At 46.8% G+C, this 15606-nt stretch overlaps 1 protein-coding gene across 1 annotated transcript; it reads right to left on the bottom strand.

Moving 5' to 3' along the window:
* Positions 1-14505: 14505 nt before the first annotated feature.
* On the bottom strand, positions 14506-15606 carry LOC128980511 (KAT8 regulatory NSL complex subunit 1-like protein). Its single transcript, XM_054398984.1, has one exon. The coding sequence runs from the start codon at positions 15604-15606 to the stop codon at positions 14506-14508; it is 1101 nt and encodes a 366-aa protein (XP_054254959.1).

Genomic DNA, 15606 nt, shown 5'->3' with positions numbered 1-15606 from the left:
CACCCTGCCATGGGCAGGGACACCTCACACTACAGCAGGTTGCTCACAGCCACATCCAGCCTGGCTGCAAAAACCTCCAGGCAGGAGGCTTCCACCACCTCCCTGGGCAACCTCTGCCAGTGTCTCACCACCCTCATGGGGAACAACTTCTTCCTAACATCCAATCTGAATCTCCCCACTCCTAGTTCCACCCCCCCACCCCCAAGTCCTGTCACTCCCTGACACCCTCAAAAGTCCCTCCCCAGCTTTCTTGGAGCCCCCTTCAGATCCTGGAAGGCCACAAGAAGGTCTCCTCAGAGCCTTCTCCTCTCCAGACTGCACAACCCCAACTCTCTCAGGCTGTCTCCAGAGCAGAGCAGCTCCAGCCCTCTGCTCATCCTCATGGCCCTTCTCCGGACACCTTCCAGCACCTCCAGATCCTTCTTGTAATAGGGACTCCAGAACTGGACACAGAGCTCCAGGTGGGGTCTCATCAGAGCGGTGCAGAGGGGGAGAATCACCTTCCTTGACCTGGCCACATGAGACTTAGAGCACACCAAGAAAAAAACAAACCAACAGACATCCCCCAGCTCCCTTGGGAAGCTCACTCAGTTGTACAAACCCTATAAATCAGTTCCTATTCACCACATGGCACTCCATCACAAATGCCCAACAGCACACTAGTATGGTGGGGGTTTCCCAGGTCTGGAGCTGCCCCTGATTTTCACCAGCATTACAGTCAGTTTGGTGGTTGTTATACATGGGAAAACTATAAAAAACAGCCAGCCAGGAGAGAAGCATTTCCTTGCAAACCATTAAGGTGAGCACAGAGTTTCTGATAAGCTTCTGTCAACAGAAAAGATGAAATTCAACACATCCCCTTTATCTTTGCCCTGCAGAGAGTGGCAGTAAATGAGAGATTACCTAAGGAAACTAGGAGATGGCATCATAGAAAACATTTAAATTAGGTGAATTCAGATATGCACTGCACATATTTTAGATAATGTTACCTAGATTTTACTCATGAGATCACAGGATCACAGGATGCTAGAATTTGTAAGGTACCTCTAGAGATCTTCAGATTCAACCCCCCTGCCAGAGCAGGACCAGAGAATCCAGCACAGGTCACACAGGAACACATCCAGACAGGGCTTCAAAGTCTCCAGAGGAGACTCCACAACCTCTCTGGGCAGCCTGTTCCAGTGCTCTGTGACTCTCACAGTGAAGAAGTTCCTCCTCATGTTGAGGTGGAACCTCCTGTGCTGCAGTTTCCTTCCATTGCCCCTTGGCCTATCCCAGGGCACAACTGAGCAGAGGCTGTTCCTATCCCCTCCCTCTTGACACCCCTTTGGGGAGCCTGAGATAAAAAATGCACACTTCCAACACTTGTACTGGCTGAACAAACAGGTCCAGCTAGGAAGTGACCCGTAAATGCTTTCTCAAGGACTAATGCTTCCAGCACACCTACTTAATGTTTGCTTTCAGAAGGAGCTAAACACAGTTGCTGTTGAAGTATTAATTCCCCTGGACCGGTTAACTGTTAAACCCACGATAACCAGGCCATTAAAAAAGCAGCCAGTGAGTGTTTGCCAACTCGCATCTCCTGCAGGCACTCCAGAGCACAAACTGCACCAAATACTGTCCTCCCCTACTGCACCCAATCCACACTGCACAACACAGCACTGCCTGCTCTCACAGTCTGCTATCAGCCTCTGCTCAGATCAGCCAGGAGCACTTGCTGCACACTGACTGCAGAGAGCAATATGCAACTGTTTTGTGGCAACCAGCACCACAGTATCACAGTGCAGTAGAGGTTGGAAGGGACCTCAAGAGATCATCCAGTTCAACGCCCATGCCAGAGCAGCAGCACCCAGTCTGCACAGGAATGCATCCAGCTGGGATTTGAATGTCTCCACAGAGAAGGACTCCATAACTTCTCTGGGCAGCCTGCTCCAGGGCTCTGTCATCCTCACTGGAAAGAAGTTTCTCCTTATATTGAGGTGAAACCTTCTAAGTTCAAGCTTGTTCTTCCTTGTCTTATTATTGTGCACTAGCCAAAAAAGAGATTGACCCCCTCCACTTGACACCCAGCCCTCAGGTATTTATAGACATTGATCAGATCCCCTCTCAGTCTTCTCTTCTGAAGACTGAACAGCCCCAGAGCTCTCAGTCTCTCTTCACCAAACCAAGCTTGAGCCCTGTTAAAAAAATAATCAGTTGAGGGGAAGTTCTCCAGTACTCAAAATGATACCGCAGTGAATTCTGCAGCCAGGTCCTTTTTCTGGAGCCTCTAGGGTTGCTGTCTTCTTTTCTCAGTATTCAACAGCGATTTTTACCTGGCAGAGATTTTCCTCTGCAACACTACACGGTGTCAGAACAGATGGGTTACAGTTCTGCCTATCACCTACAGACACCAGCAAATGCTTATCACAACAATTTCTGGCACCCACGCCTGGTCCCACCATCTCTGACATACTGCTGCCATTTCATACCTTCAGAACTGCATCCAATGATACTAACACATAATACACATCTTATCATATGTGAGGCTCAACAGGGCTCTGGGCAACCTGATCTAGTTGAGGATGTCCCTGATGAATGAAGAGGGGGTTGGACTGGATGACCTTCAGAGCTCCTTTCCAACCCAGACCATTCTGTATTTCTGTGATTCCCAAACCAAAAATCTTCATCAAACTGAAGAATTCTGATAAGCCATTCTGCTTGGGGAATTTATGCAGTGACAACTGGAATTATCAACCATAGCCTTGAAGAGAAAATTCACAGTACTGAACTAAAGGAGAGAGAAAAAGTACATAGCAACAGAGGTAAGATTTTTACATCTTCCATAAATAAATTTAGAAGGGACAGTGGGAAGGGGGAAAAAGGAAATCAATATTCAGGGAAAATTACAGACTCACAGAACCATTCAGGTTGGCAAAGTCCCTCAGGAGCACCAAGTTCAACCCACAACCCTGCTCTACAAGGCTCACCTCTAAACCACAGCCCCAAGCACCACAGCCAAACCACCTTCAAACACAGCCAGGCTTGGGGACTCCACCACCTCCCTGCCCAGCACATCCCAAGGCCTGACCACTCTGGATGGGAACACCCTCTTCTTCCATGGCTAATGAGCTGTGAGAAGAGAGCAGCACAACCTCTGCACAACCTCCTTTCAGGGAGCTGCAGAGAGCCAGGAGGTCTCCCCTCAGCCTCCTCTGCTTCACACTAACCATCCCCAGCTCCTTCACTTGCTCTTCATCACATTTCTTCTCCAGGCCCTTCCCAGCTTCCTTGCCCTCCTCTGCACTCCCTCCAGCACCTCCACATCTCTCTTGGATTCAGGTGCCCCAAACTGGACACAACACTCCAGGTGTGGCCTCCCCAGAGCTGAGTCCCAGGGGACAATCCCCTCCTGCTCCTGCTGGACACAGCATTTCTAATCCCAGCCAGGATGCCTTTGGCTTTCTTGGCCACCTGGGCACACTGCTGGCTCCTCTTCAGCTGCTCGGCCATCAGCACCCCCAGCTCCCTTTCTGCCAGCAGCTTTCCAGCCACACTGCCCCAAGCCTGGAGCACTGCTTGGGGTTGTTGTGCCCCAAGGTCAGGCCCTGGCACTTGGCCTTGTTGAAGCTGCTCCTGGTAAGGTTGGCCATGGATCCAATCTATCCAAGACCCTCTGCAGAGCCTCCCTCCCCTGGTGCACATCAACACTGCCACCTCCCTTGGTGTCACCTGCCAAATGACTGCTGACACACTCTGAGTCTTCACCAAGACCATCAATCAAGATGTTAAACAGAAGTGGTCCCAACACTGAGCTCTGAGGAACACCACTTGTGACTGGCCGCCAGCTGGATGTAACTCCAGTGAGCACCACTCTTTGGGCTGTAGAAGAAAACTGCAAGTATAAAAAGGGAAAGTCTCCTAGCAAAGGAGAAATCTTGTAAGAATTCCATGCTGGAGCTCTGTATGCTCCCTCATCTGAGAAAACTCTGACAAGATGTCACAGCCAGTACTTGCCTGCTCCAGGATTCTTGCAAAGAGTCATCCTATTGCTAGAGGGTTTGTATTAGAAACTGAACTGCTGCACTTGCACTCAATTGTTAGCTCATTTTAGGGCTCAAGAAGACAAATAGAAAACTCAGATCCTTAAAGCAGTGTTGTCTGATACAGTGCTGAACTTTTCCAATGGCTGGCTCCACAGCCTGGTAGATGCCTTTCATCTTCGATTCTGTTTACGCAGTTCCTTAGACCTGTCAATGATAAAAGGCCAAACTGGTTGGTGAAGGTGGGGTCAGTTAGAATATTAACTGCCCAAGAAGTAAAAACCTGTGAAAGGTAAACAACCAGCACCATTTCCTCTTAAAAAAAAAAAATTAAAAAACCCCAACAAACCCAAGCAAAACCTAACAAAACTACAAAAAAGAAAAAACCCACACACTGCAAAATGCTTATCTGCTAACACCTTTTGTTAAAAAACATAATTAAATTAATTAGGATTTCACTGGCTCCTTCAGCACCCCCATCATCCTGTAGACCAAGTCAATATGGAGCAGAGAAGCAGGTAGTGCCAACATCTAGAGAGAAACTTCAGCAACACCAGGGCTGCCTGGAAACAAGCTTCTTTTCTTGCCTTTGAAATGGCACAACATCAATAGAGTAACAACAAAACACCAGGAACACAGGCCTAGACATTCACTGTAACTATTACACAACTGCCCTTGAAAAAGGAAGCAAGGAAGTAGTGCTATGCCTGGATCCTAGACCCAACATCAAGGAAGACAGAGCTTACAATGTATTCCAAGACTATGTGCACATGGAACATGACTACAGCGTGCAGGCAGCCTCTCAGTGCTGTCCAGCCACTGAAGTTGGTCCTGAAATCTGTACTTGTACTCTTGCAAGGAATAGGTGGGGATGGTATTTGTGTAACACTCAGCTCCAGCTTGTAACTCATTTCATTCTAGCTGCACATGATACCATGGGAAGACAGATAGGAAGCATATCCTCTTCTGAGACTCTCTGGAGAGAAAGCTAACAGCTGATTCAGAACTTGCACGCTGGATGCACTGTAGGTTTTTGGTAGCACAAGGGCTGCAGCCCTTCAGAGCAGGGGAAAGCTGCCTGGGCAGGGACTGAGAGGAGTCTCAGATGGGGCTGTGGCTGGTGGAGAAGCTCAAAGCAGAGCAATCAGGTGAGAAATGAGGAGCAGCAGCAGCAAAGGCACCACCACATGCTGACCTCCATCACCAGCTGTGCCTCACTCTGCTGAAGGGCAAGTGCCTTGCTGTCAGGAGTTATGAGCAAAGGTGCCCACCTGTGTTTGGGGTACTGCAGGGTATGGGCTAACAGGAGAGGTGGAGAGCATCCAGAAGATGGGAGGGCATATGGGCAGAGCTGAGATGTGTTCCACTTCAATCCCTGAAGCCTGGATCCCTCCCCCATCTGTGGGACCCAGAGGAAACTGCTGAGGGTCCAAGCTGAGTTTGATCATGCTGGTCAGGGTGAGCAACCAGCAGCAATGCCATAGGGTGGCCCAACAGCACCTGCCCTGGGGACACTGGGCACAGGACACACTGCTGCCTCAGAAGCTGAGTCCTTTAGGTCACTACTGTGAGCACACTGTGATGAAGTAACAGAGGAGTAACCAAACAGTACACAGCTGGCTGCTTTGCAGGGCAGGGATGGAGCTTATTACAAGGTTAAAGCAAGGAAGGCAGGTTGGCAGGGTTGCAACCTTCTTTCTTTGGGGTGGAGTTTTACTGAGTTTTACTGCTGCTCCGTACACCGCCATGGGCTGTGAGGAAGAGGAGTTTATAACGCACATATACACAAACATGAAGGCTCAGGTTTATTTTTTTTCTCCATTCCAGAATCAGTAATTATAAGCTTGCCCATAGAAAATTCCACTGATTGAAACTCCCCGAACCAAAACTTGTTCTAGGTAAAACGCTGGGCTGAAGATAAAATCATTTACAGCTGTTTCAGAGCACAGGTTGATATATTTAAATCCAACATCTAAAGTTACATTCCTAAGCCATATTTAGCAGTATGAAAGAAACCCTGTTAGAGAGGAGCGTTCCTATTTTGGGAATCTTTAGGCACTTTTTTGTTTCATGTGAAAGAAAAGCATTTAAATGATTTCCTGTAACAGGGGCCCACGTATGCCAATTTTCAAAGGCACTAGCTGGAGCCCTTTGAAGTAGGTTCTCATGAAATCAGTGTTATCTATGAAGTGAAATAATGCTGCCCTCACTTCACAAGATGCTATAAAGGCAGTTGGTTGTTTGTAAACAAAGCTTTTAAAAAAAGAAGAAAAAAAATCACAGCTTACCGACAGGAAAGAGCTAGCCACAAAATGCTGATTAATCAGCAGCTGACACCAAGCACCAAACTCTTCTACCGTTCATAGAATCATAGCATTGTCAGGGTTGGAAGGGACCTCAAGGATCAGCCAGTTCCAGACACCCTGCCATGGGCAGGGACACCTCACACTACAGCAGGTTGCTCACAGCCACATCCAGCCTGGCTGCAAAAAACTCCAGGCATGAGGCTTCCACCACCTCCCTTGGCAACCTCTTCCAGAGTCTCACCACCCTCATGGGGAACAACTTCTGAATGTCTAATCTAAATCTCCCCTCCTCTAACTTGGATCCACCCGCTCAGTCCTATCACTCCCTGATGCCCTCAAAAGTCCCTCCCCAGCTTTCCTGTAGCCCCCTTCAGATCCTGGAAGGCCACAAGAAGGACTCCTGGGAGCTTTCTCTTCTCCAGCCTGCACAACCCCAACTCTCTCAGGCTGTCTCCAGAGCAGAGCAGCTCCAGCCCTCTGCTCATCCTCATGGCCCTTCTCTGGACACCTTCCAGCACCTCCAGATCCTTCTTGGAACAGAGGCTCCAGAACTGGACCCAGAGCTCCAGGTGTGGTCTCAGCAGAGTGGAGCAGAGGGGGAGAATCCCCTCCCTGGCCCTGCTGGCCACACTTCTCTTGCTGCAGCCCAGGCTCTGCTTGGCTCTCTGGGCTGCAAGTGCTCACTGCTGGCTCCTGTCGAGCTTCTCCTCCCCCAGCACCCCCAAGGCTTTTTCTTCAGGGCTCCTCTCAAGCCAGTCCCTGCCCAGCCTGTATCGGTGCTTGGGATTGCCATGACACATGAAGCATGCCAGGTTATCATGTACACACATGTGCCTGATTATTATATTTTTCTATTCTACTACACTGCTGACTATGTATTCAACTGTCATTCAGAAGAGCAATGCCAAGTTTGTGTTTAATATGCCCTTAACTCCTCTCTAACTCCCAAGCTTTGACATTCCTGGTTCTGAGCTTCCCTCGCAGGTTACAACTTGTCAAACCTTCTGCCTTTCATTAAAACTTTTCAGTCTGCATTCAGCAGCTGCAAAAATGTTCATGTAATTACAGCTTAGAAATCAGGACACTCGCTCAGGAGAATGCTACTCTGGCATCAGAAGGAAATCCTGCTCAAAAGCAAGTTGTTACTGCTGTGTGTGAGACAGAATCATAGAACCATAGAATTGTCAGGGTTGGAAGGGACCTCAAGGCTCAGCCAGTTCCAACCCCCCTGCCATGGGCAGGGACACCTCACACTACAGCAGGTTGCTCACAGCCACATCCAGCCTGGCTGCAAAAACCTCCAGGCAGGAGGCTTCCACCACCTCCCTGGGCAACCTCTGCCAGTCTCTCACCACCCTCTCTGGTGAAAAACTTTTTCTCAGTTTCCAGGCACCCAGTCTCACCCTGGTGAAAAACTCCTTCCTAACATCCAATCTGAATCTCCCCACTTCTAGTTTTGCTCCATTCCCCTCAGTCCTATCACTCCCTGACACCCTCCAAAGTCCCTCTCCAGCTTTCTTGTAGGCCCCCTTCAGATACTGGAAGGCCACAACAACATCTCCTTAGAGCCTTCTCGTCTCCAGAGACCTCCAAAGAAAAGCAGTTAATGCCTGGCAGACCCTAAAGAAGTTGTACATCCTTCATAGAGAAGTCCAAGCAAGTGATGTTGTGTATATTCTGAAATAATACATGTAGCCTAAAGTGAAAATAGAATATAAAGATACCTTTTCTTTCATGCTCTGGTAACAATTCTCCTTCCACATCCTAGTGACAAGAGCCAAGAACTGAGAGAGCATGGAATGAATGAAAAAGGAGCATATAAACCATTTTGAAATCAGCAGTGTTATTAGCACCTATGAATTTACAGTTATTCAAAAGCCCTCACGTTAATCTGCTATGCAAATAAGACATTTCCTGGACTCCTATACTCAAAAAGGGCTTCAAAACTGGAAACAAGTAGGGTTTTGTGCTTAAGAAAAATGGAGAGCAGTATTTAGTCCTGGCAGACTCTCTTCCTCCCCCTTCCTAAAACCAGAATTCAGTTCTCCTATCAGGTACGAAGTGAAATTACAGCTCAGAGTGGAAAATTAAGACCTGACCTTGCAAAAATAACAGCTTCCCCTTATAATGTGGCTGAAAGACATGCAATAAACCCTGGCCCTTAAGCAGTGCCTGCTGCAGTGATGCCTGTAGGACTGCATTGATGTTGCTCAATTAGCCATGAGAAAAAAAAATGCTATGAAAACCGGAAAAGAATCTAGAACAAATAGATTAGATCTGGAGATAGCACTCAGAGTATTTTCTTCCTTCCTGTATTCTCTATGCCTTCCTGCTCCCCTCCCCACCAAGTATTTGTAGTGAAAGCAGATTTCCCATCTCCTTTTCCAACTAGCAGTCTAAGGAAAAGAGAAGAGAGGAGAGGAAGGGAGAAGGGAGAAGGGAGAAGGGAGAAGGGAGAAGGGAGAAGGGAGAAGGGAGAAGGGAGAAGGGAGAAGGGAGAAGGGAGAAGGGAGAAGGGAGAAGGGAGAAGGGAGAAGGGAGAAGGGAGAAGGGAGAAGGGAGAAGGGAGAAGGGAGAAGGGAGAAGGGAGAAGGGAGAAGGGAGAAGGGAGAAGGGAGAAGGGAGAAGGGAGAAGGGAGAAGGGAGAAGGGAGAAGGGAGAAGGGAGAAGGGAGAAGGGAGAAGGGAGAAGAGAAAAAATAGGGGGAAAACAGGGGAAAACAAAAGAAAAGAAAAAGAAAGATTTACTATCTCTGCACATTTATTACAAAGGTTTCCAGGCACAATAAACCCTATGGGAATGGAAAAATCTAACAGTGCTTCTTCATCTGGCTTGAGGTTGCTGGAGGATAATCAGTAAAACATGTCCTTCAAAAATCAGAGGAAGAGCATGAAAGTGTTTCAGAAGGAAAAAAATAGCACTCAGTGATGCAAAAGGACTGCATTCAGATGGGGGAAGGAGGACAGGGGAAACAGGGCACAGGACTTGTCACCAGCAGACACAGCTACTTATTTTGCAGAAAAATCTACTGTAAGCAGCTTTTTCTCTCTAATCAATTAGCTACAGGTATAACTGTTTGATGGAGTGAGCAGCTGTGCCTTCCAAGAACTCCAGTAATGGTAGCTTTTGATTCTGGAAGATCACACACAGAGCCCATGTAGAGGAAAAACTCTCAACCCTGCAACTTCAAAGGCTACCCGAGTAACCACTTCAGCATCAGACTTCCTTATGGTGCACTGTAAACAACCAGAACTTCTAACCACGTCAGGAGTACACACAAAATAGGTGAAGAAGAATGTGGACTTTGCCTGGAAGGATACAATACACAGCTCCCAGACCAGAGATATGCTGCTGAAAAAACTTTGAGCTCACATCCTCCCAAAATTCACCTTGTTTGAAATCTGTGACCATTCCGATGGATACCCTTCCACCTTCATGAACCCCAAAGAACAGGAAGAAGTTCCAAGCAAACTCAGCTGGTGAAACATTGTCTATGCTGCATTTCAAGGGGTTGATGGTAGTTGTGAATTATAGAATCATGGAATTGTTAGGGTTCGAAGAGACCTCAAGGATCAGCCAGTTCCAATCCCCCTGCCCTGGGCAGGGACACCTCACACTCCAGCAGGTTGCTCACAGCCACATCCAGCCTGGCTGCAAAAACCTCCAGGCATGAGGCTTCCACCACCTCCCTGGGCAACCTCTGCCAGTCTCTCACCATCCTCATGGGGAACAACTCAATCCAATCTCAATCAACCCATTTCTAGTTTTGCTCCATTCCCCCTAGTCCTATTACTACCTGACACCCTCAAAAGTCCCTCCCCAGATTTCCTGTAGCTCCTTCAGATACTGGAAGGCCACAAGAAGGTCTCCTTGGAGCCTTTTCTTCTCCAGACTGAACAACCCCAACTCTCTCAGGCTGTCTCCAGAGCAGAGCAGCTCCAGCCCTCTGCTCATCCTCATGGCCCTTCCCTGGGCATGTTCCAGCACATCCATATCCTGAAGGAATTACTTATGGTCAGCCCTCCTCAGGCCTTTTGCCCACTTTGGTTGCTAATACCTAGCAGGGAACTGGGGAACAGCACTTTGAGAAATCAGAGAGAAGGACTACCACATTCCCTGTGTGGTGTCTTGGGAATTTCCTACACACAAGTGGGCTGGAATGATACTGAAATACACTCCCAATTACTGATGGGAATTTGGTGCTCTGTCTAAGAAACTTTCCATGAGAACTGACAAGTTGAAGGCATTCCTGAGCTGACAACTAACAGCAAAGTGACAAGATTCCTGACAAAAGCCAGTTGTTATTCCGTATTTCTTTTTATCAAGTATTCAAATGTGTTTTGATTAAGTTCCTGAAATGGGACAAGGCTTTCTAGTTATGCTAGGAACTAGAGAAGCTTGGTAAGTACTGTGAATAGTCAACTGGAAGAGCTGCCTTCACCAGCAGACCAAGGACATCTTTTGTCTTCAGAACAGTAATGCATAAGGGATGAACAACATTTGCAACTAAACAACAAGGGTACTGAAATAGATGGATAAAGACAATCTTACTTGAGACACAAAGCATTGATAAAGATCTCTTACGTCAAGACTTATTGGGGAAAACTCTTTTCAGCATAATGAGAAGGAACAGGTTCAAAATACTAAAAATAGCTCCAGGGTTTTTCCTACCGTGAAGAATTGGAGCTGGAATCAACTTCTCCCTCCTGATGAGAAACAGACTGTTCCCAGGTAAACACTGCAACTGCAGGTTCCTCCCCACCTTGCACATTGGATTGACACCCCCTCCTCCCCCAAAAAAGGAAGAAAAGCACTGCAGCCAGACAATGACCTGCCACCAGCATGATGATACCCTCAAGTTAAATGCAGTCAGTAAACTGTGATACATGCAAAACAGAAAACGTTTTTTTCCTATTCATCACTGCATTGATAGAACCTGGTAACATCTACAGTTCAGAGTTAAGGCAAACATCACAGAGGAAGAGTGTTTCCTACTCAGTAAAAGTCTTCACTACAAAGCATGAGTCCCAGGCAAGGAAACATGATGACATGATTTCTTGAAAGCACTCAGAGTCAATTCCCTAGGAGAGGAAGGCACTTCAAAGAATGTAAATCCACTTAGCAGAAATAAGAATGGATGTTAACTTTGTTTCTTTTGTTCAGGTGAAAGGCAATTCAAAGAGCCCTTCCAGCGGTAAAGCTCAGGAAGCAGCAAAGCTCAGCAGCTGCACTTTTGTCACCCAGAAGCAGCACAGCATTGTAGCCACCCAGACAAATCTTAGGAAAGCTGGAGAAAAGAAGAAAACCATTCCAAGCTGAAGATAATGACACATTCCAGTAAGAGACAGCCTCTGCTCACTGCAGTGTTAATTCAAGCACACAGACAAGGCTCTTCTGCTTCCATCAGGTAGTACTTTAGTTGTGCCCTTGCTGGCCTCGCAGAACAGTTCAAAGCCGAGTGATTCCTGCACTGCCAACGCAGCGAGGCCTTAGCCAATGCACACTGCTCACCCTGTCACTGCTGCTGCTTGACTCTTGTTCAGCACTAACAACATAGAAGAGCAGGAAAAAAACCAGTCCACAAAAAAAGGCATTGCAGTGAGTCAGATTATAGATTATCTATCCAATCTCCTGCCTCTTAGAAGTGGCCAAGATAACTTACAAGCGGGAAGGCAGGGAGGCAGCTTCCCCAGAATACTCCCTCAGCTGCCAGGAACAGCAGCTTGGGGATTTCCTGAGCCAAAGTTAGTGTCTTTGTACTTAATAGTCCTCTGTGGATTTTTTCCTCAATGCAAGAAAACAAAGTGACTAAGCCTTAAGTGGAAAGAAAGATAACTCGAGGAATTCAGAAGTCCAGAGAAGAAATAAACATAAAGGACTGGTAGGCAGAGCTGGAAACTCAACTGTCCCTGGCAAGAAGAATAAAGAAAATCCTCACAGAACTTTAGTCCAAGTTTTACATCATCCACCACCCTTCAAGAATCAAGAGTTTCTCATCTTTTTCAGTTCAAGTAATCACAAGATAAGAATCCTAGAGGCAGAGCTCTTATTCAGAAGTTCAAACCTATCAGCTAGAAGAAGAATGTGGATTCTCCTATGCTGGGAAGAGCCAAAAATGTTGGGTTTTTTTTTTTTTCACTGAAGTATTTCAAAATGAGAATGTTCTTTTGCAAACTCAAATATTTGAGGTGATCCTAATTTAGCTTGCAAGTCATTACACTTTAGTTGGACCTTAGCACAATATTTACCATTCTGACAATATGTAAAAGAAAATAAGAATTAGTTTTCATTTTGCCCTTTTTTTTCCTCTCTTTCCCAGTCCTGCAGTTTACTGAAACACAGTAGGCATTTGATAAAACCACGCAACATTGAAGCTATGAGCATGTAACAGGGCACAGCTCTTTCCCAATTCAAGATGAGGCTTCCTTGACTTCTGAACATGATGCTTTTCAAGAAACAGACCAAACACTCTATATGCTTTTAAATCATTTATTTTAACTCAAACACCAGTGTCACTCTCGAAAGCTTTCTATACACTCCCCAACAGCAGAGAGTGTAAGAGGAGGGCAGGAAACACAAAACCAGTCCTGATTTCAAATGCTAGAAATGTAGGTGCCACGAAGGTCAGACCAAGCTACCGTGTTTGTGTGAAGCTCTCTTTCATGTGTCACCATCCTGACTGCCACATCCTAACAGACCTTAGAACATATTCTGTTCTCTCCAGTTGTAGGAAGGGGACAGCAGCAGCCATCCTTTCACCACTCTCTAAAATTTCTCAATGTGTTAATAGTGTACTAAAGTAGGGAAAAATGTAAAAAAAAGAAAAAAAAAGATGTTGTGCTACCAACAGTAATAATTTTACTATTTACTTCTCTTACCCCCACTGATTTTTCCAAAGCTACAGTAGTTGGTGCTGACAGGATCCCTGTCAATTCAAGACATATTTAGTCAATTAGATCTTCTTGAAAAAGATACCAGCAACAATAAAACCACCACTGCTAGCTTCATTCCCAGTAGCAGAACATTTTAAACATTATAGAATCACAGAATTGTCAGGGTTGGAAGGGACCTCAAGGATCATCCAGTTCCAACCCCCCTGCCATGGGCAGGGACACCTCACACTACAGCAGGTTGCTCACAGCCACATCCAGCCTGGCTGCAAAAACCTCCAGGCATGAGGCTTCCACCACCTCCCTGGGCAACCTCTGCCAGTCTCTCACCACCCTCTCTGGTGAAAAACTTCTTCCTAACATCCAATTTGAATCTCCCCATTTCTATTTTTGCTCCATTCCCCCAAGTCCTATCACTCCCTAAAACCCTAAAAAGTCCCTCACCAGCTTTCTTGTAGGCTCCCTTAAGATACTGAAAGGCCACAATTAGGTCTTCAATAATTCAAATAATTCACAATTAATTTGAGTAATTCACAGTAAGGTCTTCAATAGTTCAAAGAGCCTAACATTTTCAATACACCACCCCCCAAACACTGGATGGCTTGACAAGTGCATCAGATGATCATTTTCACTTAGTGTGGTGGACAGTCCTAACATTGACTGATTCTTAATAGCTCCATAATACAATCAAAATTACTTTCCTATCAGCCAAACATATCATGTACAGCACTGCTACCACTATTTGCTTTCCAGCACCAAGTACTGAGTAACCAGCAGTACTACTGTAATGCAAGCTGCTAAGAGTGCAGTAGAAAACCTAGCTCTCAGCAGTCTGGTAATGTAACTGTTCCTTAAATGCTGTCATTTGAAGTTCTTCCTTTCTGTCTGGGCCCTGCCAAACCCAGCTCCCACAGGCAGCCCTGCTACTTTCAGTAGGACAATCTATTGAGTGAGGTTACTCACACAAGAGGGAATCTGCAGGTCTAGAGCCTTCCTTCTGAGTAATAAGTAACTAGCAGTACTACTGTAATGCAAGCTGCTAAGAGGGTAGTAGAAAACCTAGCTCTCAGCAGTCTGGTAATGTAACTGTTCCTTAAATGCTGTCATTTGAAGTTCTTCCTTCCTGTCTGGGCCCTGCCAAACCTAGCTCCCACAGGCAGCCCTGCTAGTTTCAGCAGGACAATCTATTGAGTGAGGTTACTCACACAAGAGGGAATCTGTGAGTCTAGACCCCTTCCATCTTGATTTGTAAGCATGAAGCACATGAGGCTAGCAGGAATTGAACACTTACGCTTCCACAGTTGTTCTTACAGTCTGTTCCTCACCATCGTCATCTGAGCTGCTACATGTGGCATCAGAGTCCAGGTCCTGCTCCACACGAGACAGCAGCCCTCCAGCAGAAAGTGCAAACCCCCGAACTTCAGCTGGTGCGAGGCTAACTCCCTCCTGTCCATCCGCACTCCAACTACTCTCCAAAGTGGCTGCGTTGTTCTCTGGCCAACCTTCAGTGCACTTGAGGGAGCTACCGCTCAAAAACCTGGCTGGCTCGTGGAAAACCTTCATTCTTTGTAGGTGATGTTTCACGAAGCATTTCAGTTGCTGATCACAGTGTTTGATAACGTGCTTTGCCAGGAGCATTTGTAAACGTTTCTGAGTTCTTTTGGCACGGCTGATTTCCATCTGTTGCTTGGTGACACACTGGAGTAAGCGAGCGCACACCTCCTCCTGGGGGCCGCTCGAAATCCCTTCCGAAGGCCCACGAAGAATTTGGTGTAATAAATCCCCTTTTATAGATTCAGTGCAGACTTCCAAAGCCCTACCCAAAAAGCCATTCTTCTTGTACCATTTCCCATTTGAAAGCTGCATTTCTTCCGCGGTGCCGGCTTCGGTTATGTTCGAACCCAAAAGTCTCTGCATTTCTGCCACACTGGGAGACGCGCTCTCCGAAAACGTTTCTCCTTTGCCCTGCTCCTCAGGTTCCTCAGGTTGGGAATGGCTGATCTGCCCAAACGATGTGTCAGCACCATTCTGTAAGGAATTTCTCAGCTGGGAGCAGTGGGGCTCTCCCCCTTTCGTTTGCTTGCCGCTCCTGTTGCTAAAGGCAGAATTGGTGCTCATTAGCAAGACGGACTGATAGCGCCTGGAGGATGGCGGAGAACCGAAACACTGCACGCCGAAGATGTTATTCCTGAAGTTGGGCTCAGCAGTGGAGAACCCCAGGACTGAGCAAGTAATCTGTGCGATGGAGTCCTCTTTTATCTTCTCTTCCACTGCTCTGGAATTTTCCATGCACAAAGCTGTATCAGACTCCATAGCTCTAAAGGACAAAGAAGGTGACAAGTGGATACCATGACCTTTTGTTGATGCCTCTCTGAGGGCTGGTGTCAT

The sequence above is a fragment of the Indicator indicator genome, unplaced genomic scaffold (genome assembly GCF_027791375.1).
Source record: "Indicator indicator isolate 239-I01 unplaced genomic scaffold, UM_Iind_1.1 iindUn_scaffold_226, whole genome shotgun sequence".
Classification (NCBI taxonomy): Eukaryota; Metazoa; Chordata; class Aves; order Piciformes; family Indicatoridae; genus Indicator; species Indicator indicator.
The sequence above is the reverse complement of the archived record's forward strand: the minus strand, read 5'-3'. Positions and strand labels throughout refer to the sequence as shown.